This window comes from Piliocolobus tephrosceles, chromosome 1 (assembly GCF_002776525.5).
Source record: "Piliocolobus tephrosceles isolate RC106 chromosome 1, ASM277652v3, whole genome shotgun sequence".
NCBI lineage: Eukaryota > Metazoa > Chordata > Mammalia > Primates > Cercopithecidae > Piliocolobus > Piliocolobus tephrosceles.
The window spans coordinates 204,991,779-205,015,950 of NC_045434.1; the positions used below are offsets into that span (position 1 = coordinate 204,991,779).

The 24,172-nt window shown below is 53.6% G+C and overlaps 1 protein-coding gene across 2 annotated transcripts in view; it reads right to left on the reverse strand.

Annotated features, from left to right (window-relative positions):
• Window positions 1-12,552: 12,552 nt before the first annotated feature.
• The window catches only part of ARHGEF10L (Rho guanine nucleotide exchange factor 10 like), an 80,617-nt gene continuing 68,997 nt past the window's right edge, over window positions 12,553-24,172 (reverse strand). For both annotated transcript variants that reach the window (XM_023219828.2, XM_023219829.3), the window contains exons 18-20: window positions 22,509-22,683; window positions 15,151-15,273; window positions 12,553-13,581 (exon numbers count right to left, since the gene is read on the reverse strand). In XM_023219828.2, coding sequence (XP_023075596.1) covers window positions 13,049-13,581; window positions 15,151-15,273; window positions 22,509-22,683 — 831 coding nt within the window. In that variant the 3' untranslated portion in view covers window positions 12,553-13,048. The remainder of the gene's footprint in view (window positions 13,582-15,150; window positions 15,274-22,508; window positions 22,684-24,172) is intronic.

Below are 24,172 nucleotides of genomic sequence, written 5' to 3' on the forward strand. Positions count from 1 at the left end.
ATCTCTAAAATGGATTTGAAAGCAGCACACATCTAAGTCTCTGAGAAGACAGTGAACTAACTGACCGAGCAGGTGCATCACCATATTGGACAAACACCACTATTTTAAGTTCACCTTGATTTAAAAACTGCCCAAATCCAGCCCCACAACATCAGCCTAATGGCTAATGTCAGCATAACCAGAAACATTCCAACCCTAAGATAAACCCCCCTCCAACCAGAAACACACCAACCCCAAGAGAGCCTCCGCTCCGACCAGAGACATTCCAACATCTTAATCAACTTTCCGTCACATGGAAACATTCCGAGCCTGTGCTAAGCTCTCCCCTTCCTAAACCCTTAAATATCCTTAGTCTGTAAGAGAGAATCCTCCTGACCAAAATCAGTCAGAAACCCCTCTCAGATTTACTCTCCAAAATAAAGTTGTCTTTGACTGTTGAGTTGCTTTTTGTGTTTCTTTCCTTTCTTTAACTGTTACGGTAACATTCCTGAAGAGTCTGGTACAGTGTCTGGCACATAGTAGGTGCTGAACAACCAGGGCTTATTAGGACAGGTGCCACCACATCCCATCTACACCTGTCCACAGCTCTGAGGTCTGTACTGAGCAGCCAAGGATGCCCTGTGCTGTGGTTTCATCTCAGCTTCTTTAGCTCCTTTGCACCCAGGTGCCCAAAGCTCCCGTTTCCCCTGGTCCAGAGTTACACAGGAAAGAGCTGACCCCAGGGTCCGTCCCTGCTGTAACCATCCTTTGGGGACCACTCACCCCTCTGAGCTCCTCCATCCCTGCCTGTGGGCTCCAGGTCAGCTAAGAAGGGTAGACTCAACACACTTACTTTGTTTTACACACTTTGAATTTGGGCCTCTTGAACCTCACACCCAGAGAAACATGTGAATAGGATGTAAATAGGCCCTCGTGTGTATGCAAAACAGTCTATAAATGCATGGCCCTCAGAAAGGAAAAATGAAGCAAAACAAAAAAAGAGATAAATAAAATAAATGCACAGCCCTGGATTTGCCAAAGAAAAAATGCCTGGTCATCCAATAACAGGAGAAGATTGTATCTCCTCCTTAGAGTTAGGTTCAGACTAGAAAGAACTCACAACACCTTCTGGAAGGGACCTGAGGGATTCCCGGCCACCCTGGGTCACAGCACTCCCCTGACACCCCAGTTCCTGAAGCCACAAGCCCCCAGCCCTGGGTTTGAGAAAAGAGTCCAGCCCCAAAATGGTGCCCAATTCCCCTGCAGCTGAGCACCTGGATCTCTCCACCTTCCAGATGGGGTCCTCGCAGAGGATGGTCCCCAGCCCCAGGCTCAGTCCCATCATACCAGCCCCACCCACTCACAACCATACACTCACAACAGGTCAGGCCCACCATTAATGTTATTACCATTAAAAATAGTTTCCGTTGATGGCACACCTCCCCTTTACCAGGCCCTGTGCTGAGCACTGTGTACACATCGTCTCCTCTAATCCGAGCAGCAGCCCAGGATAAGTTCTCTTACTACCATCTTACAGAGGGGAAAACTGAGGCCAGTAAAGGGTAAAACCCCAGGAGTGGAACCAAGCGGGAGACTCCACATCTGTGAGGCCCCAAAGCCACCAGCATTCTTTTCCCTGAACTCTTTCTTTCTTTTTTCTTTCTTTCTTCCTTCCTTCCTTCCTTCCTTTCTTTCTCTCTCTCTTTCTTTCGTTTCGTTTCGAGACAGGATTTCACTCTGTCCCCCAGACTGGAGTGCAGTGGCACAATCACAACTCACTTCAGTCTTAACCTCCTGGGTCCAGGTGATCCTCCTACCCCTGCCTCCCGAGTAGCTGCACCACGGGCATGTGCCACCACCCCCAGCTAACTTTTTAATTGTATATAGAGACAAGGGTCTCCCTATGTTGGCCAGGCTGGTCTCAAACTCCTGGGCTCAAGAGATCCTCCCACCTCAGCCTTCCAAAGTGCTGGGATTATAAGTGTGAGCCACTGTGCCCAACCAACCTTTCTCTTTTCAAGCCTGTCTCACCTATGAAGCTAGAGGCTCAGACCTAGGAGGGTAGGGCTCTGTCTGTCCCTCCACTGCCCAGGAGCCAGAGCCCAGCCCAGAGCCTGGCACACAGCGGCCAGCAGTAGACATTTGCTGAATGAATAGGTACACTCGCCCAAACCCAGCTGGGTTTTCTGCAAATTCGCACCATCCACTCTCTGGACCACTGCATGGGTCATGGTGGGATGTGTGTGTGACAGTACACTGCCGACTGTACTTTGTCCTTGTTTTCTAAAAATGCTTGGTGAGGGGCAACAGTGTTTGTATGCCCTAAGCCAGCAGAATGGAGAGAAGTTTCTACACAGACAGCAAGGCTCTCCAGCTAGCTTAAGAGGGGCTGCAGCCACTCCTAAGAAGGTGCTAAGGGCGGCCGGGGATGGTGGCTCATGCCTGTAATCCCAGCACTTTGGGAGGTCAAGGCAGGTGAATCACTTGAGATCAGGAGTTTGAGACCAGCCTGGCCAAGATGGTGAAACCCTGACTCTATTAAAAATTCAAATATTAGCCGGGCATGGTGGTGGGTGCCTGTAATCCCAGCTACTCAGGAGGCTGAAGCAGGAGAATCGCTTGAACCAAGGAGGCAGAGGTTGCAGTGAGCCAGGATCACACCACTGCACTCCAGCCTGGGCAACAGAGTGAGACTGTCAGGAAAGAAAAGAAAAGAAAAGAAAAAACAAGAAAAGAAAAGAAAAGAAAAGAAAAGAAGGTGCTGAGGACTCAGCAAGATACCTATGCCTGGGTGTGTATTCCGAGAGGCAAAGAGGGGCCTCTTGGACTACAGGTAGACACCTGGCCGATCCCGCTCGAGACGGTGATAATCAAGTTAATGAGGGCCCCCTAGAGGCCGGGAGCTGAGTATTTTACATGAATCAGTAGTTCATTTCATCCTTGAAACAGCCCCTGCAGTGAATGCTGTGAATAGCCCCATGTTCTGGAAGAAGAAACTGAGGTCCAGGGTTCACAAGCATTCTGCAGCTTGTATTGACATGTCACCTGTTCTCACACGGGGTCCTCAGGCAGCAAAGTGGTGGAGGGTTGGGGGGTGCTGGGAAACAGGCTTTGTTTTCTGACCAAGGATAGGGGCAGCAGTCGGGGCATGGTTAAAGGTATGGTATTGAGTCCACAGCCCCGGGTCTGCTTCTGTGCCATGTGACCCTGGGCAAGTGACTTCACCTCCCTGACCTCCGTTTCCTCTGTAAGGTGGGGACAATAATAGCACCGCCCCCTGGGTGTGGTTGTGACGACTCCGGTGATGGAAGGTAGACTGCACACATCCCAGTGCCGGAACCCAGAAAGAGCACAGCGCTTCTGGACAGGATTGGGCCACAGAGGATCACTCAGCAGACCAGTGGCAGAGCTAGAACTCGAACCCAGGTCTCCCAACTCCAGGATCCTCTGGAACCCACACACCGGGCACCTGGAAGGGCCCACGATGCAGAGAAGGAGCCTCAGTTTCCTGTCTCAGGCGGAGAGCCCAGAATGACCACCACTCACCAGGAAAGGTTTTGTGGTTTCTGTGGAGATGAAGAGCTGACAAGAAATAGCTCGGGTAATTATATTAATTTTCCTCAATTTACACATTCTTGCTATTTGCCATTTCCCCAGGAATGTGTAAATGAGGAGTTTCGAGTGGTTCGGCAACGCCGCAATTAGGTCTGCGTTGTTAAAAAGTTTCCGTTACATGTCTTATCATTGGATCCCTTTCACGGTTAGGAGACCTGTCTCGCATTCAGACTGGGAGCTCACCGAGGGCACAGTGTTGAAATCCCACTTCAGCCCCAGGATCTCCACCATCGGATTGGAGAATCCTCTGAGGACAGGGAACTATCTCCCCCAGCAGATTAGAGTCGCCCCCTGGACTGAAATTAGATCTTACCCTCTCTAGGGTAGGGAGAGCAGAGTCAGGGCTCCCTAGCAGACTCGTGACTTCCCCATCAAACCCGGTGATAGGAGCTGGGCATCCTCCAGCAGCCTGGGAGCTCCCTAAGAACAAGGCCATCTCCCCCAGCAGACGGGGAACATCCCGGGTCAGTGACTCAGTATCACCCATCAGAGCAGTAGGACTGTGAAAGCTCAGACCTCGTCCTCCTGTGACCACCCTACCACCACATGGCCTCCTGCATGAACACACAGGCTCGTGCTTTGGAGTCTAAAGAGAGCAGGCATTGAGGCTGGGAGCCGTGGCTCATGTAATCCCAGCACAGTGGGAGGCTGAGGTGGCAGATCGCTTGAGCCCAGGAGTTTGAGACAACCCTGACCAGCATGGCGAGACCCTGTCTCAACAAAAGATTGGAAAAATTAGCGAGGCATGGTGGCGTGTGCCTGTGGTCCCAGCTACTCGGGAGGCTGAAGCGGGAAGATCTTTTGGGCCTGAGCAACACAGCAAGAACCTGTCTCAAAAAAAAGCAGGCACTGGGCCCTCCAGAAGGCATGCTTCAGAGGCTCCATTACCCCCAGGGAACCACAGGGAAGCTGCTGGGCTTTCATAGGACTGGAGCCAGCTGGGGGGCCACACAAAACATATTGGTGGCAGGAGGGCCTGTTCCGCTCTGAAAGGGCAACAGACTTGTGGCCAGGAGTCTGACATGGTTCTGGCCCCAAGGAGTGATGCCTGGAGTCTCCTCCTGAGCCCAGGTTTAGAAACAAATCACGCCAACTTGGACTGAAACACAGCCTCGAGCCCCAGCCTCAGCCCTCCCATGACCAGATCTCCCCAGGATCCCTTCAGTCCTCCCTCCCCCGGCCCCAGCTCTAGCCCCCAGCCCCAGCCCATGGCCCAGCCCCAGCCCCAACCCCAGTGCATGGCCCCGCCCCAGCTCCAGCCCTCCCCAGGGCCTCCCTCAGTCCTCCTTCCCTCACCCCCAAGGCTGTGAACACTCCAGCAGGTCACTGCATCCTCTGAAGCTTCATTTCATCTGCCTCCCTTTCTGGTTAATTTTGAGGATTCCCAGAGATAATGCTTGTAGAAGCAGCAGCTGGGCCTGGAGACGCACTAGAAACTGCTCACACCTGAGGCCCCCTGGGTGCTCACAGCCATCCCTTAAGGAAGCCCTCAAAAGCCCATTTGTTCAGCTGAGGACGTAGAAGCCCAGGAGTAGCACTCGTTTAAGGCCACACAGTCAATATGTAACAGAGCCAAGATCCAAACTCAAATCTGCTCCAACGCCCACATCTGCTGTGCTACACCTCCCTGCCTCCAGGAAGCCTTCCTTGGTTGACTCTCCTTGGCCGCCAGCATCCTGCCTATTGGACTACATGTTCAGAGAGGACAGGGACACTATTACATCCACAGTAACTCTAGCCTAATGTCAGGTACAGCAAAGGTGCTTAGTTGTGTAGGGGGCACAATTTGTTGGAGACATAGCCTGAGGTTAATTTTTATCCCTTATTGTATGAGTCCTTTCTCACAGTGTTGTAAAGAAACACCCGAGACTGGGTAATTTATAAATCAAGGAGGTTTGATTGACTTACAGTTCCCCATGGTTGGGGAGGCCTCAGGAAACTTACAATCATGGTGGAAGGGGAAGCAGGCACCTTCTTCCAAGGTAGCAGGAGACAGGAGCATCTAACAGCAGGGATGCCGGGCGTGGTGGTTCACACCTGTAATCCCAGCACTTTGGGAGGCCGAGGCAGGCGGATCACGAGGTCAGGAGATCAAGACCATCCTGGCTAACACAGTGAAACCCCGTCTCTACTAAAAATACAAAAAAATTAGCCAGGCGTGGTGGCGGGCGCCTGTGGTCCCAGCTACTCAGGAGGCTGAGGTAGGAGAATGGCGTGAACCCGCGATGCAGAGGTTGCAGTGAGCCGAGATCGCGCCACTGCACCACTCCAGCCTGGGCAACAGAGTGAAACTCCGTCTCAAAAAAAAAAAAAAAAAAAAAAAAAGCAGGGAAAGCTGATCTCGAGAACCATCAGATCTCATGAGAACTCACTATCACGAGAACAACATGGGGAAAACTGCCCCCGTAATCCGATCACTTCCCACCAGGTCTCTGCCTAAACACCTGGGATCACAACTCAAGATGAGATTCAAGTGGGAACACAAAGCCTAACCATATCACTTATAAATCTTGATGAGTTGATGTTTCCAAACCTCCACCTCAGTCAGTGCCATTTATCACAGGTTGTGAGGTGGGGGTAGGAAGAGTGTTATAGCCTTAACGTTTGTGTCCCCTCAAAGTTCATGTGTTGATGTTCTAAACCCCAATGTGATGGTATTTGGAGGTGGGGCCATTGGGAGGTGATTATGTCATGAGGGTAGAGCCCCCAAGATGGGGTTCACGCCTTTATAAAAAGAAGAAAGAGGCTAGGCATGGTGGCTCACACCTGTAATCCCAGCACCAGCACTTTAGGAGGCCGAGGTGGGCAGCTCACCTCAGGTCAGGAGTTCGAGACCAGCCTGACCAACATGGTGAAACCCTGTCTCTACTAAAAATACAAAAATTAGCCAGGTGTGGTGGTGTGTGCCTGTAATACCAGCTACTCAGGAGGCTGAGACAGAAGAATTGCTTGAACCCAAGAGGCAAGGTTGCAGTGAGCCGAGATCGTGCCACTGCACTCCAGCCTGGGTAACAGAGCAAGACTCCGTCTCCAAAAAAAAAAAAAAAAAAAGGGAAAGAAAGAAAGAGGGAGCAGAGCTTACACTCTCTGCCACGTGAGGACACTGCAAAAAAGCAGCTGCCTGCAACCCGGGAGGAGCCTCCCGGACAGTGAATCTGCCAGCTCCTTGCTCTTGCACTTCCAGCCTGCCGAACTGTGAGAATAAACGTTTGTTGTTTAAGCTGCCTGGCAAGTGGTATTTTGTTAGCACAGCGCGAGCTGAGACGGGGATATAACCTAGAACAAACAACCGGCTTTGGGTTCCAAATTCCACATGTTTGTGTCCACAGCAAGACTATCCTCTTGAAATTCTGGCTTCGTTGGGGTAGAAAAAATTTTAAATGATAAAAGCCACAGCTTGCTATGGGCACTTGCTATAGCGCACAGGCAAGCACGCCGGCTCTCTCCACCTAAGTCCCATCTCTGGCTAACAAGGAAGCAGACAGAACTGCCAGGAACCCACGCCTCCAGGGGCAGCTCAGTCAGGCACCCAGCTGGTGGGGGTTGGAGAAGAAAGCTCGACACTGTCTCCCAGAGTCCCTCAGCAGGCCTGGGCCCGAGGTACCCACTTAGTAACATGTTCAATACCTCCTCCCGCACTGGCTGCCTTCCCTTCACCATTTCATGCCCCCGTCAGGGTTCCCTGATCTCCCCTCCCAAATAAACAACCTGAATCAAAATCCTTGTCTCCGACTCTGCTTTCTTTTACGAAGCAAAAACAGAGCTCAACGCCTGAGCACACAACTCCTACAGGCCGAAGGGCAGCTTTCCCGTTAGGAAATCCCTTTGTAAGCAGCAAGTCAGCGACAGGATGGACGGGAGGGACCTGCCTGAGGCTGAACTCACCTGGCCTCTAGGAGTCAATCAGAAAGGTTGAAGCCAGCACGAGAGCCCGTGGGCAGGGGTCTGATCCCTGACATACCCCCCAGGGTGGGGAGAGCAGGGCAGGGGAGGGGTCTGGGGTACACAGGTCTGTGAGTGTCCTGGGGGTGAAGGCTGGTGAGGGTGTGGAAGGGCTAAGGGAGACTGAGATAGGGTTGGGGCGTACACAAGGTGAGGTGCCCAAGACCAGAGACAGGCAGCACTGACAATGCCAGCCTGACACCAAGGATGGAACGGACCACCATGGCAGGGGATGTAGGGGCATGGAGACTAAAGCCAGAACAGAGAGTAGGGACACCCCCAACGCCTCTGCCACTGTGCAGACACCTGCACCCTGGTCACCACCACTGCATCCTATTAGCGTCCCGTGGGTTCATATGCCAGGCGGGGGACAGAAGGGGAAGAAGGTGGGCCTAAAAGACCATCAATTCACCCCAAATAGACTGTGTTAGCCCCAAGAAGCAGCTTAATTCCCAGAAATGACTGTGTCACATTTAATTAAGAATTAGAGGCCGGGCACAGTGGCTCATGCCTGTAATCCCAGCACTTTGAGAGGCTGAGGTGGGTTGATCACCTGAGGTCAGGAGTTCAAGACCAGCCTGGCCAACATGGAAAAACCCTGTCTCTACTAAAAATATAAAAATTAGCCAGGCGTAGTGGCAGGCACCTGTAATCCCAGCTACTTGGGAGGCTAAGGCAGAAGAATCGATTGAACCCAGGAGGAGGAGGTTGCAGGGAGCTGAGACGGTACCACTGCACTCCAGCCTGGGCAAGAGTGAGACTCCATCTCAAAAAAAAAAAAAAAATAGAATTAGAGTTTTCTGCTATGGGATGTCCAAACTACAGGAAGGTCAGTTATTGGAACACAGTGAGAGGGCCATTTCTGTGTCCTGACTGCAGGTCTCCCGCCGCAGGCAGTCGGGCTCCAAGGCGGGGGACTGCTCAGATGCTGGATGAGGACAGCCTCTGCTTCCCTCCCATCTTTGGAGTCCATGGCTTGGGGCCAGAAGTGCCCAGGGAACAATTCCTACCTCCCTCTGAGGGATGGGGATGTCAGGCCTTGACCTCCCCAGGCCTGAGCACAGAGACAGGAACAGAGGCGTCTGGCAGTAACCCAGCCTGGCAGGCTAGCTTTCCCCCGGGGTGGGGTTGGGGCAAACTGTCACTAGCCAGAGATTCTCAATCAGCCGCTGTGCAGGATTCCTGCTGGGAGACCGGCCTGGCTCACAGCTGCCTCCTGAGAACTGGGCTTGTCTGCAGCCTCAGCCTGCTCACCAGGGGTGGAGAAAGTAGTTTTCCCCCTTGGGGAAGGGCAAGGGGATGAAGGCCCATGAACTGATAAACTCCAGGCCCTCTGAGCTGTGGCTTGCATGGCTGGGGCATCTGTCATGGCCCCTCCTTCCCTCCGCCCAATCACTGGGGCCTGAGAACCACCCAGGACCCCACTGCTCATGTGCTCCTCTCCCAGACCCTCCTTCCTCATCCTCAGGCTTCCCCACCACCACTTCTGCCCACATACCTCTCCTAAGGGCAGAGAGAGCGTCCGTGTGGCTAAATCCAAGACAGGCCTCAGGCTCCTCCTTAGCCTCAGCAGCATTCAGCACAGATCACCCCTCCCCTTCCAACCCTCGCCCTGCCCTCCCAGTCTTCCACCTTCATCCTGGCATCTCAGCCTCCCCGCTGCTTCCTGATCAGCTCCTGGACCTCCCCACACTGGCCTTCTCTGGACTCTGTCCTCACACCTCCTCCGTCCACTCTGCTCTCTTGGAGGCTGCATCCAGGCTCAGGCACCCCTGGTATGGACCTCTCTGCTGACTCCAAATTCACACAGTCAACTGTCCTCCCTACGTCTCCACACGGATGCCCAAAGGCAACTTAAATGTAGCCCATCCAAACCCCATTCCCGCTCTTCCTGCAGAAAAGCTGCCCCTCACAGCTACCCTGCCAGGGAAGCTGGCAGCTCTGATCTTCCTGTCGCCAGGCCAGACCCCAGGGACATGCTTGACTCCTCTCTTTCCTTCCCAGCCCATCTATCTGCAAACCCAGTGGGCTCTGGGATAACAGAACCCACCCCGAAGCTGACCACTCTCCATTGCTGCCCCCTGCCTCTCGAGCCTGGCTGACTGCAACAGCTCTCAACAGGAGGGCTCCTGGCTCCCACACTGGTGTCCCCACCTCCACGGATTATTCTTAATTTAGCAGCCAAACGTGATTGTTTGAAAACATCAGACAGATGGCGGCACTCTTCTGCTTGAAACCCTCCAGTGACTTCCCACTGCCCACTGCCTCCCCTCCCCAGCCCGTCCCTGCTCCAGCCACACTCCTGCCTCCACGCTTTGCACCTGCACTTGCCCTCAGCCCGAAATGTTCTACCACCCGATGTCTGCTCCGCCTTCAGGTCTTAGCTCGCAGGTCACCTCCTCAGTGAGGCCTCCTGACCACCCTTTTTGACATCATGAGCCCCCTCCCCAGCACTCCCCATCCCCCTTCTCTGTTATGTCTCTCCAGAGCTCAAATATCATCTGACATATGTTTCTCCTGGTCTGTTCCCTCCCGCCCCCACCAGTAGAATGGAGAGCGGGTGTGTATGGGATTTGTCTTTTTCACTACACCCTACCCAGTGTCTACTTGAAAACGGATCCGGGCGATTACTTGAAAATGTAATCGGTGTTCAGTGAATACTGAATGAATGATGGTCCGTTCCCATGGCAGGGACTCCCTGAGACACAGATTAAGGCACTTGCCTGACGTACCCCAGCTGCTAAGTGCGGAGAGCACAGTAGCAACTCTGCTGTTTGTCTCCAAACTTTTGCTCTGGAGGCGAGTAGTCTGGGGGCTAAGAGCCACCTTGGTGGCAGACAGACTACAGTCCCAGGCCTGACTTTTAGGCTCTGAGGCTTCCTAGGCAGGTTGCTTAAATTCCCTGAACTTCAGACCCCTCACCTCCAAAACGAGGCAAACAAAAGCAGCCTCAGAGAACAGTTGTAATGAAGAAAGGAGCTCAGGCACCCGGAGCACTCTGGGTATTATTACTCTTATCAATATCTAAGGCCAGGCCTCCACTCACATGTGAGGCACGTCCTCAGTGGGTCTCGGGAGCCGTTCGCGGCGCCCCTGACCCTCCCTTGCTCTGTTATTGGAGGCACGGAGATGAGCTGGTGACTGATGTGATAATTTCACTGAAGTAGCAAAGTCAGTCGTTTTCTCTGTGATGGGATTTAATGGGCGCCATTCGATCTCCCAGGTCCCTTTTAGCCGAGTGATCTGTAGGTCTAGAATCTAACAGGCCCATGGAGATCCCAGATGCCAGCTCCAGCACCAAAGAGGAAACTCCTCAATAAGAACCGCCAGCCTCAAATCATTTGGAGTGAGGATATAAGGAACCATCACCAAAAACACCACTGGAGGGCTCTTCCAGATGCTTTCGGTGGTGTTGGTACCTGGAACTCTGCGACACATCACCCCCTCTATTCTAGAGATAAGGAAACAGAGGGACGTGCTGGGAGCCACACAGCCGCGTTTTGGTGGGACTGGACTTGAATGCAGGCCTGCCAGACCCTACAGTCCAGGCTCACTCCTTGTCCCAGGCAGCCTCGACTCACTGGTCTCCGTCTCAGGGAGTCTTGGTTGACATTTGATTGATGGGATAAACACACCTCCTGGGAGGCTCATTCAGACAGTATTTGTTCAAAAACCCACTTGTACAATAAAAATGGAACCAGGGCACTTTATTCTGTTCCAAGAGAGGTAGACAGGGCAGTGATGGTTCTTTTGATACAAAATGGGATCCTGAGGCCCAAAGGAGGTGGATACGTCTGAGCCGTAGTCAGTGTGGGACCTTCAGGTGTACTAGTTCCTCTGGACCAGTTTCCTTTCTCCCCTTCCTGGGGACCCACACTGGCTACCTCCTTCTGGGCACAGCCAACTTCTGTCTACCCTCCACCTGAGCGCGGGCTGCTCCTCCATCCCCCTTCCTCCTCCGCAGCACCCTCAATCTCCTCAAGCCTTCACTGGCGGGTATTTACGCCTGCCCTCCCCGCTACATCGTGCACTTCCTGTGGGCATGGAGAGCTGCAGTCTTGCCCACATAGCACAGTGCCCGGCAAATAGCAGGAACTTGAGGGGTTTGCAAAATGAGTAATGAATGACTTCTCTAGTGGGCGAGAATCTATCAGGAGGTTAGAACCCGGCTGGAATGTCCACTCCTTGGTAGTTTTTCCACTGGGTTCCCAGAACTTCAGTGGAAAGAGCTCAATGCAAGTACCGGCGGGTGGTGGGTAGACAGATGACAGAGAGGCAGAGAGTGGGAAGATGGAGGAAACACTTCCCTTTTGGGTGGTGGCTTTTGAGTTTGATTTTCTTTCCCGCAGGCAGCTCTAGAAATCTAACAATGAACTGAGCCAGAAGAGGCAGACGGATGAAGGATGAACCGAGCCAGAGGCAGCCCCACCTGCCCATCTCACCTGCAGCCTAGGCGCTGCTCCTGCTGCTAATGGACCTCACCTGAAGCCCACCCAGTCCTCCCTCTGACCCCAAGTCCTGGGACATGGCTGCCAGTTTGCAGAGAAGCCCCTCGTCTTCCCCTCCCTGCTGGCTTGCACTGTTAGACACCAAGGCCTTCCGCCCCCATGCTACTCCAGAGCTGGGGTGAACCAGTCTTCTTTCCAAAAAATATTCAGAAAAGAAGCTCCCAGAGCTCCTTGTGGAGCAGAAGTGAGCTTTCTTCTAAAGTAGAAATGGCCATATCTGTGCCACCTCATCCTTCACCACTCACCACTCAAGCCACATCTGAAATGTGGCTATGGTGAGAGATTGAATGTTTGATTTCATTTTCATTAATTTGAAAATTAATTAGCCACCTGTGGTAAATGGTAACCAGATTGGACTGTGAGGTTCTAGAGCCAATTCCCGCAGCAGCTCCACCCTCCGGCCAAGCCTAAGACTTGCTCCTGGGTCCTGAATAACCCCTCTCTACCAACAGCTGCTCTCTCTGTCTCTTTCCCATCATGTCTTTAAAAAACCACAACAAAACCTCAATCCAAGTCCGGATGTAACTCTTGTCTTTTATTCCAGCATCTCCCAGAGCTCCAATATGTACAGACTTTATGTATACACATATAATATACACCATATATACGTATTTATAGATATTCACACACCAGCCCACACACTCGCACACACTCACACGCACACACCCTTCCAGGAGGGGTGTGTGGCTGCCTTGGAGCCCCGCTAGGGCCCAAACAAATGATACTGGGCTTGCCAGGCAGTTGTGAGGTTTTGTGTTTTTTGCTTTTAAAAAGAAGGCCATTTCCTCCAGATGTGTCCTCCCTCTCCCCAAGCCCTAAAACTTCTCCCCAAAACACTCTGAAACATTTTTTTAAAAAAGAAGAGGTTTTCCTTTGCTCTGCCCAAGTAGTTTCTGGAGAGTCCAGGCCCATCCACACATCCCGTGCAGGTCTCTAGAGCACAAGAGCCAGTCGTAGCCTCGGTCAGGCCTGCAGCTGTGCCCTCTGAGGGGAGACGGGAGGGGCTATAGCATCAAGGGCACCTGCCAGATGAGGAGGGTGCTGTCTGTCTCCCCACACGGGGCCGGCCTCCCACTGCTGCCCAGTGCGCTGCCGAAGTTGCGGTAGCCCTGCCCACCGGAGATGATGGCCACGGAGCAAATCTCCTTGCGGTGGGCGTCGCGGGCGCAGGGACGGCTGCGCACCCAGACGTCGGGGTCGTCGGCCATCTCGTAAATGGAGCCATCCTCCTCGCTGTGCTCCAGGGCCGTGCTGTCAGCAGGCGCCGGCTCCCGCATGGAGAGCAGTGGGCCCGGGAGGTGCGCGGTGGAGCGCAGGCGGTACTGCAAGAGGATGCCCTTCTTGCGGGTCAGCTCTCGGCCCACGTGGCTGTCGGGCACGGGCTCGTGTGCCTGCCCGTCTGGCTTGTCCTCCTCAGCCCGGGGCCCCTCAGCCTCCTCCTGGTCACTCCGCAGGATGTCAGGGGCCAGAATGCTGGTAGCCACAGCCAGGAAGGCCACAGGCCCACAGTGCCCGTTGAGTGAGACCATGCCTTTCCCTGCAGAAAATGGGGCGAGAGAGAAAGGGGCCCAAAGGCCCAGCGCATTAAGGGAGGCACCTGAGTCTCTCTCCTGGAGAACTCTCTGTGTGGGTATTTTGCAGGGTGGGGGGGGGTCACTTCTTCTATGTTGGCACCTCCCCCGAAGGCCACGGGTCTGGCTATCCCGTGCTCCTGCACAACTTCCTCAGGGGAGCGGAACAGGAACGACCCTATACACCACACGGGGGAGCCTCAGTGTGAAATTCCAAGAATTTCCTCGTCTCTGAGCCTTTGCCAAGAGGCTGCCTCTACCTAGAAATCCTTTCCCGTCTACCTGATTCTGCAACTCTTTCTGCAAGGCCCAGCTCAAGCTCTTCACTGTGAATCCCTCCTGAATTCATGCATGGGAGCTGCCCGTCCCAGTCTGTGTGTCCCCAACCCCCGGAGCACCCTCATCCCAGCACCTGTCACCCGAGCTATGATGACACCCAGGAGACCATCAGCTTGTTGACAGCAGGGTCTCTGCCTGATTCATCCCCACATCCCAGGATTCCACCTGGAAATAGACCCTCCACAAATGCCTTTTGGATGGACAAAATGCCCTATTTGATGAAACCTTGAAAATAGAAAATCTCAGAATTTAGAAGCGATTTTTTTTTTTCTGGAAATGGAGTCTCACTCTGTCCCCCAGGCTGGAGTGCAATGGCACAATCTCTGCTCACTGCAACCTCCGCGTCCCAAGTTCAAGAAATTCTCTTGCCTCAGCCTCCCAAGTAACTGGGATTACAGGTGCGTGTCGCCACGCCCAGCTTTTTTTTTTTTTTTTTTTTTAGAGATGGGATTTCACTGTGTTGGTCAGGCTGGTCCCAGACTCCTGAGCTCAGGCAATCCACCCGCCTCGGCCTCCCAAAGTGCTAGGATTACAGGTGTGAGTCACCGCACCCGGCCAAAGCAACTCTTCTTTAGCAGAAGGACTCGAGGTCTGCGCAGGGAGCCGGCCCACCCCCAGGGCTTCCGATCGGCCCTGCTCCCTTGCTGAAAGAGACCACAGTCATCATTCTCAGGGCAGAGGCAGAAGGGGCCCCGGGGCTCCAGGCATCCAAGTGTGGGGGTCTTCTCTAATCCTGTCCTTGTTCTCCTGGGCCCAGTGGCAGAGATCAGAGCAGACCTTCGTCTGACCTATGCGAACACATTCATTTGCACAGGGACCCCACGAGGAGGCTAGGCCTGGCCCCAGAAGCGCTTAGTTATTTCTCTCTCTGGAGCCTGGACATCTTGAAACTGCTATGGGAAGGAGCAGAAAGGGCCAGTGGAGCCCCTGCCATGAGGTAGGTGTCTCAGCCAGGCCCCAAGCCACCCTTGTGTTCATCTGCCAGATTAGGAAACTGAGACTCGGAAAGGTGGGAGACTGTGGGGCTGGGACGATTCGGTTCTACTGGCCACCATGCCACCTGAGATGAGAGGAAGCTGGAGACTGGAACCCCATCCCCATACCGATGAGGGCATAATACACCCTCCCTGCCGAGCCCCACCGGCCAGCTGCAGCTGACCACCAGGTCCTGCCAACACCAGCTCCCAAAGCCTCACCTGTGATCTTAGGGATGCCTTCCAGCCGAGGCACGGGCAGCAGGACGATGACACCCTGGTCAGTGCCCACCCAGAGTAGACCCTGGCAGATCAGGAGGCTGGTGACACATAAGTGCTTCTGGCCTGCAGAGAGAGAGGGCGGCTGAGCAGTGCCCTCCTGGGGAGATGGCATGGGCTCTGGGCGCCACCACAAAGTGAGGGCATGGGACAGCGGGCTCCTCCCCTGAAACCAGCAAGAAGCTGGACGGTGGGGTGGGTAAGAGCTGGGGCTTTGGGGGCTAACCTGCCTGGGGTCTGGCCGTGGGGTCCTCCAGCTGGGGACTCCCCTAACCAGCCTCAGTTTCCTCCTGTGTAAAGTCGGGCTGCCGTGCGGATGCATTGGGGGAACACCACAGGCACAGTGCCTGGTCTATGTGCGCTCTCAATACACGGCGGCCAGGTCATCTGGCACAAAGGGTTGTCCAAGGGCAACCCAAGCAGGGATCCAGCTGGCCAGCTATAAGCAAAACCAGGGAAGACTGGGGAGGTGCAAACTTCTCAACGGTGTTGGTGCAGATGGAAGGCATAAGGGCCGGGTAGGGCTCGAGAGGCATCCAGGTGGGTCTGCCGCAGCCCTCAGGGCCTGCCTGTGTGGATGCTTCTTCAGATGAGGTCACAGCACATCCTGCAGGCCCTGGGCCCAAGAGTGAAGCAGAAAACTCGCTGGTGGGAAGCAGCACGTTTCCGATGCCAGCCCAGATTCATTCCTTTTAGCTCTCCCCTCAGTGCTGTCTCTTCATTTTAGCAAGAATGGCAATGTCAGGGAGGGCGTAGGGGCAGTCCCCTGCTCCTGACAGAGAAGACGCCAGGTGTGGGCTGCCCAGCACAGTGGCCGAGAACAGGGCTCCAGAGCCAGGCGCGGGGCTCACACCTTGGCTCCGCCACTCTCCAGCTACATGACCTGGGGCCCATCCTAAACTCCTCTGGGCCATGGTGTCCTCACTTGTAAAAGGGGACAAGGATAATACAGTCACATGTCACATAATGACCTTTTGGTCAACAACAGACCATGTCTACAATGGCAGTCCTATAGGACCATATTTTTACTATCCCTTTTTGATGTTTAGAACACAAATACTCTCCATTGGGTTAAATGAATGAATGTAAAACAACCCTGTGCCCACACATGGCACAATGGGCATATTATCTGCTGTCATCACTGCTGCTGCACTGTTGCCAACAACTCTGAGCAACGGGAATGGGCACAAAGGAGAGGCTGGGAGTGCAGGGGGCAGGAGGCTCTCTGAGGGTGCTAAGAGGCATGGAGTATAGGCTGCCAGCTCAGGGATAGACCCCCCACCACGTCACACACAGGGTGTACGGCTCTGACATACTTCCTTGGGCTTCACTGGGCACCTGCCTTTCTAAAGGGCTGTCTCCTTCTTGCCCTAATCCTGCTGCCTTCTGGGAGAGACTTAAGCTGCATTCCAGAGAGTTCCCACTTTCTGCCACTTCTGGTCCATGGATCACACTTGAAAAAATACAGCTTTGGAGTTTCCAAAGCACTCGTATACCTGCTCTCATCTGACAGAAGCCTTGCAACAGCCAAGACGTACGCAAGACACAAATGCTGGCCCCATTTTCCAGGCACGGATGTTAAGGCTCAAAGAGGCCCCCAGCTGGTGAGTGCAGGGTGGGGTAGAGTTGAGGGCTACGGCTCACCACCGCCCAGTGCTTCCATCACCTCTCCCTCCTTGGGTGTGACACTTCAACTGCATACATGTGGGTGTATGTGCTTCCTCTGCAGTGTAGGCATGGAGGGAAATGGTGTGTCTCTCTCACCCCAAAAGGCAGGTTACCGACTCAGGGTACACCCAGCATTGCCTAACACAGTGTGCCATCCCATCAGCAATTCATTTACCTCCCAGATGCCTACTGCATGGCAGACACCACACTTGGTGCTGGGGGCACAGCTGGGACCATGTACACAGAGTCCTGTCATAAGGAGCAGACACTCTAGAGCTTTCTTTGATGATGGACGTGTTCCCTACCATGCTGTCCAATTTGACAGCCATCAGCCATGTGTGGCTTCTGAGCGCTGGAAATACAGCTAGTGGCACCGAGGGACTGAATGTGTTATTTTCTTTCATTGTAATAATGGCTACTGTAGTAGACACAGAGGCGTAGAGAGGAGATATAGGAAACAAAAACAGAAACAAGGGATGTAAACACCAGGCAGAGGATTGAAACAGGGCGACGGGGCAGAGCCAGTGGAGGATTCCCGGGTCTTCAGGCCTCTCTCTGCTTCCTGGAAGGATGGGGAGGCAGGTGTGAGGCTGCGAACTCCAGGCAACAAGGCAGAGGTGACCACACCAAGACCTGATCCGAGGCCCAGGAGACAGGGCATGCAAAGGCCCTGTGACAGGAACAAGCTCAGCCAGTCCACCGAGCAGAGTGAAGTCAGTGCAGCTGGGGCACAGAAGGCGGACTCCAGATGGTCAGAAGAGGGGATGGGTCAGGGCCAGGACTGGGGCTCTTAATTCTGGCTGCAGTGAAAAGCTACCGGAAAGCCTAGGCAGGGGAGTGGCGTGACCCGATTTGAGTGGAACGTTCTAGCTGCAGTTGTGGAGGGTGGGAATAGGAGGAGCAAGGATCCCAGCAGGGGCTCCCACAGCTGCCCAGGCAGGAAGGGAGGCAAGGAGAGCCCAACCTGTTCCAGACCTGTTTGGAGCAGAACGACAGAGCTGCTGGGAGACGGGAGCAGGGGCGGAGCGAAGGAAGGAACCCAGGACAGCACTGAGGCTCCCCTGCCTGGAGCAGCTGGGTGCATAGCAGTGCCATGGCCTGGGATGGCACAGGAGCAGGTTTGGGGGTTGAAGCCCAGAGCTCCTGGTTGGATGCGTGGTCTGAGACACGAATTAGATACCTGAGTGGAGCTATTGAGCAGGCAGTGGGATTCGAGTCTGGCAACATGATGCAACCTCAAAAAATCACATTCATAGTGCCCATGCAATGTGGAAACACAAACCCGGCTGGAAGAAAAGCCCACTAGTGATTTACAGGCTTGGCAACAGGGACTATTTCACAAACAGTACCTGGGTGTCTGTGGAGCTGGGACTATTTCCCACACCTAAATCCATTCCAAAAGTGAATGAAGGCTCACTATGATGGCAGCCTCCGGTCAGGCCCCCAGCCCTCCTGGAGTTGGCCAACATGGGAGGTTCAGGCCATGAGTTCCTTTCCTCAACACCTGACTTCTCTTCTTAGCCCTAGTCAAGGCCTGTGATGACCTTATTTTGCTGTTTGTTTACTTATGACAAGCTTTGTGAGGGCAGTGGCTTATCTGTGTACTCATGGTTAACTCCCCAACTCCTGGCCAAGTACCTTGGCTCATGGTAGACTCTCAAGAAGTATCTGTGAGTGAATGAGTAAATGGATGGATGGATGGACAGATGGACGGATGAAGGAAAGGAGAAAACTTGGACAAATCACTTCTCTCATCCATCAGTGAGTACTACAAACCTCCCTTGCTCAATTTTATAATTATTAGAAATACTAAATATATACACACATATGTACACATGTGATATACACACACAACTGAGCACAGCTCTTAGCCCATAGTATACAATCAATAAATAGAGGCTATGAGGATAATGTTTACCATTATTAAAAGGATCTGGACGCTAATGTCTTAAGATCAGCTCCATCAGAGCCATAAACCCACAAGAACAATAAAGCCAAGAGAGGGGACAGTAGTGAATTTTTATTTTTCATTCCACAAGCCTCATCGCCCCCCTCTCCAGGGCCCCCGGGGCATGGAGACCGGCAGGAGACCATTTCCCGATGCCCCTGCATCCTCCCGGCCCCCACTGAACGGCGAAACCGACAAATGGGAGGAAGGCAAGCAAGAAACGGAAAGAGACGCCGGAATTGAGAAATGACTTCATCTGCAGACCTCATTCTGGGGCCTTCCCCTCCCCCTCCGCCTCAAGGAAAGAGCAAGACACTTCACAAACAGTCCGAAAGAAAAAAAAAAAATTTCTAATGGTGAATAAATATTTAATCACAGAGACTTAATGCAGCAGTGTTCAACTCACCCAAGCCATCTATCTGGAGATATACAACTTTAAAAAGCTCAGGCTCTCGGAGAACATTTTATTAATGACCTGTCTGGTTAAAAGGAGGAGGGAGTTGAGGTTAAAAAATGCATTAATACCAGTCGGGTACTCGAGTGGAAGAAAGGGGTCAGGGGAAGGAAGCGCGATAAATTTTTAACACACCCTAAAAAAATCCCCACTTAGTGGAGGAACAAATTTATTACTAATTATGCAATTATTTCATTTGGTGGTGTGGGGGAAGGAAAAAAATACTTAAAAGCCTTTTTAAAATATCTCTAATAAAGAATGTAAGAATCCTGCTGTGTTGCGCTCCTGCAAAGGCACAACGTGGGGTGGATCTGAAGCTGCCCCCCACGTTCCGGCCCCCAGCATGGTGGCTGGGGCTGGCTCTGGCTCAGGGAGCCAGTCTCAGATATGAGGGGTCAGGAGGACCTGGTCTGGCAGCTCCCCAGGGTTGCCGATTAGGAAAGTTCAGGCCTGAGGGAAGGAGGGAACCCTCAGGAAACCCTACACTCTGGAACCTCAGCCTATACCCAGCCCTCTCCAGGGTTCAGCCTCAGGGAGGTCTGGCAAGAGAGGGGTCACCTCTGTCTGCTCTGACGCAGCTGATGCGACAGGAATGGCACACTGACCTGGAGGGTCTTAGGAGGGGCAAGGAGTCCTCGTAGGAGATGCAGGGTGGGGATGCAGTAAAGACGATGATGGCAAATGTCACCATCATGGACTGCTGCTGGCTTGAGACGGGGACTGTGGGCACTGTCCTCACTCTGTCTCATGCAACACCCACACCTGCCCTGGGGGTGGGGACCGAGGATGGGAAGCGGGTGCTGCGAGTGCTGCCAGTCAGAGCTGGAAGGCAGGGGAGCAGGGATTCCAGGAGGAATCCTGGCTCCAGGCTCTGGGGTACCCCACCCAGCATGGCCAAGCTGACTCAAATCTCAGCCCTTGGTTGTATGAATGGGGAAACTGAGGCCCAGGACAGGAACACAACCGCCCAAGCCTACACAGTAAGTGTGAGGAAGCTCTAATGAGAGCCCGTGGGGCTGCTCCTGGCTCTGTCTGTATCAGCACTGCGATGGCAGACCAGTCATTTCACCTCCCGAGCCCCAGCTTACCCGGCCCTCAAATCATCGTGACAACAAATGCCCTTCCTTCCTTAAAGGCAAAGAGTGAGTAAAGAAAACAGACGTGAAGGTGCGTGTGAAACACAGTGAAGTCATGAAGGTGCGTGTGAAACACAGCGAAGTCAGGGTTGTACAGGCAGGAGGGGCTGTTCTAACTGCAGCCGGGTCTGTCCACACATTCTGCCTCCCACCACTTGATCAGCTTCACTCTCTCTCACTCTCCTCTGCGCTGACAAGATGAGATTCCAAAGATTTTTAAAAGCCCGTAAGATTATCCATTTCTTCATTGTTCCACTAACTTGAAATAATTTAGCTATCAGAGGAAATGTGGAGATAGTTCTGTGATACAGAGACATTTTTATCGTACTTAAAATGGATTGAATTGTATAATGGCTAAATACTACACAACAAGAAAGGGAGGACGGAGGGAGGAATGGAGAGAGGGACGGGGAAGGAGGCAACCCAAACACAGGTCCCACCAAGCCTCTCACACACCCCAGGAGAACATGAGTGAAGGGTTCAGTCTCATCGGGCACCTGCCACCCTGCCGGCCCAGGACAGCCACCTTCCCACCCCGAGCAGCATTTATCCTCATAACAGTCCCGGAGCTGGGAACTACATCCCATCTTACAGAGGGATGAGGGGCTCCGGGAGATGAAGGGACTTGTCTGATACTATGTGTTGGCCAAGCCAGGCCTCAAGCCAACTCTCTTTCCCCATTACACACACTAGGACGCTGGACTGAGTCTAGTCTGATGTGACTTGTGGTCCTGCCTCTGGTCCACTGCATGACCATGGGCAAGACGCCTGGCCTGCTGAACCGATCTCAGTGTCTGCATCTGGAACGTAGGGACGATCCCCAGCTCACAGGGTTAGGGTGACATGAAATCCTGTACCTAAGCACCTGCGGCCTCATCACCTCGGGCCTGCGCAGGGTGGCAGTTATTACACCGTTGTGACTGCCATGGACTGTGTTGTTAGTAACCACTATCCCCGTGTGACCAGTTCAGACTCAAGGACCATGATGACTGGCGAAGAGGAAGCAGAAACCAGGCTGATTTCTAGGCCCTCAGGAGGGAGTTAGGGACCAGGCGCCTGGGGTAGGTAGAGGTCCCCAAGGCTCCTGGAGTGCTGGCTAACGTGCCTGCCCTTGGTATGGCCTCAGAAGACAGAACACTCAACCCTGCTGGGCATACAGCTGCTCCCAGCCTCTGCCATGGCCCATCTGCCAGGTCCTGTGACAATCAGCTCCAGGCCCCTGCCTGCCATAAGAGCTGTGTTTCCCTGGCCTGAGGGCCCTTTGGCTCTCCCAGCTGCTGAACCCAGCACTGCCTGGGGCACTGGGACAAGACAGAGCCACTGCACCCTCCCACACTGGCCTCAGGTCAGTCTCTCTGTGGGAAGCTGGGCCAAGGGGGGAAGCAAGGTTAACTGATGCCTGCTGGCCCCATAGGCGGCTCTGAAGCCAGCTGGGGTGAGGATGGACATGGCGCCTGCATCTTGGTCAGCAGGTGGTAAGGAAGGGCTGAGAGCCAACTCCATGGAGGCCTTGGGGGCATTAGGTGAGCTCCAGCCTTAATCGTTCGCTGCCATTCCCACTTCATCTACACACAGCCATGCAGGAGGGGCCCCAGCCATAGCAGATGCCATCCAAACCCACAGACCAGAAGGCCAAGAGGGACATTTGCCTTTCTTAGAAAAACCTCCAAGGACAGAGACCACCCGTTGGCTTTCTCACTTTCCCATCACCTCATCCTGCAGGGGATTTGAGGCAGAATTGGGTGTTTGGTCAACCTGGGGAGTGGGGCAGAACAGAAAGACCTGGGTTCCTGCCCAGCTTGGCCTTTCCTTAGCAGCTGCCTGACTTTGGAGGGCCCACAACTGGGGGCCACTTCCTGAGCACCCCAGGGTGCTGTGAGGCGGTAGCTGGACACAGTGACAGGCAGGGGCTTTGAGATGACAGTCCTAGGTGTGAATCCCAACTCCACCACTTCCTGGGGAGTGCCCTGCCTTAAAGCCCCAGTTTTCAGGGCTGACGAGCGAAAATGGGATGGGCTGCCCAGGTCACACCGCTACCTGGCCGTGGAAGGTGCTCTGTGACTGTCACCTCCCGCCCCTCCCGCGGCAGCCTCACCTGGCAGGAGGAAGGTGGTCCTGGTGGCAATGTTGATCTCTTGCAGATGCTCCAGGGTCTCGGTGTGGAAGAGACGGATGGAGGTGCCGGAGGAGAAGGCCATCCAGACGCCGCTGCCCGCCTTCACCATGTGTGTCACGCTCACTGCCTCATCCTGGTGCGCCTCGAAGCTTTGCTGTGGCACAAAGGGAGGGGTGTCGGTGCTGGCTGGGTCTGCCAGCTGAGCCTCCCTACAAGGCCCCACCCCTGGGCCAGCCATTCTCACATTCTTCAAAAGCACAAGCTACTCCGGGCTGGAAAGGAACCTTAGAAGCCCAGCAGTGCTGTGTTAGCCAAAGTTTAACAACTGTCAGGGAATCCTGCTTTGCAGGGTTTGCCAATTTCCATGGTGTAAACATTCCAACGTGGCCAGTTGCAAACTACCAACGTGATATCACCGAGTGAGGAGCAGGAAAGACACGCACACGCTCACTCACAAGCCAATAGGACCAGGCACGGTCCAGCGACCCCTCAGAGCTTTACCTTACTAAAGGGAAAGATGGAGCCGAAAATCATGAAAGAAGAAGTTGTGGTTTACATAAATGATTTAAAGTGACAAAGGCAACTGACAGAAGGACCGGGTAAGGAATGGGGGTAATATGGGCCAAATCCTCATCTTTCACAGCGAGGAGACAACAGGTAATGTCCCAAAATTGGTACATCAGGAAGCAGCAGAGTGAACAAGTTTGGGTCCTGAGGAAAGTATCAGGTGGATTAAAAACAGAACAGGTGAAAAGCATTCTCTTCCAAAAAGCAGGACTGAGATAGGGATGGCGGACAAGCCTTTCAGCATAAACCACTCCATGCTTTTGTTTTGTTTTGTTTTCTTGCAAGTGTATGTACAATTTTGATCTTAAAACAAAAACTTTTTTAAAAAGGAAGATACAAATGATCAGGCTTCCCCTCCACTGCAGGAGAATGCCCAAGTTCCTTAGCTCAGCATTCAGGGCCCCAGTGCTGCCTCCACTCCTGCCCTTCCTTGTGGGCTCCCTACGTGTCAGGCCAGCCAATGCTCAGGACGCACCACACAGCCGCACCTCTGCCCTCCCCATGACTTGTGCACAGTACACACACACCCCCTCCCCAACTGTCCTCCTTCAACATCTGAAGACTCCACTTCAGGGTGGCGTCCTCAGTCCAGGAGGCAGGCCCCACCCCGCCAAGGACCAGCCACTTCCTTCTGAATGGTGTGCTCTGCTGTCTAGCCTGGAATACTTACACCATTCTGTGGCTGTACTTGGCCACTTCCCACATAAGACTGTGGACTCCAAGGACAGAGCCTGAGCCTCACACCCTTTAGTGTCCGTCCCCTGCTTGACACAGGGCCCAGCACAGTAAAATTTGGTCAAAAAATGAATGCATGGACATTTCAATTCCATCTACAACACTCAGATGTCACTAACTCAGGCACACCAGACTAGAAACAATCTAAATGCCCAAGCCTTGGGGACAGCCAGGTAACTGTGTATCCAGCTCTGTACTGTCCTCCCTGCATTTAAACTCGTGCTTACAGACACTGCATGATGGACACAGAAAATGTGAATGCTTGGCGGGAACCTGGGAGGCGGAGCTTGCAGTGAGCCGAGATCGCGCCACTGCCCTCCAGCCAGGGGGACAGAGCGAGA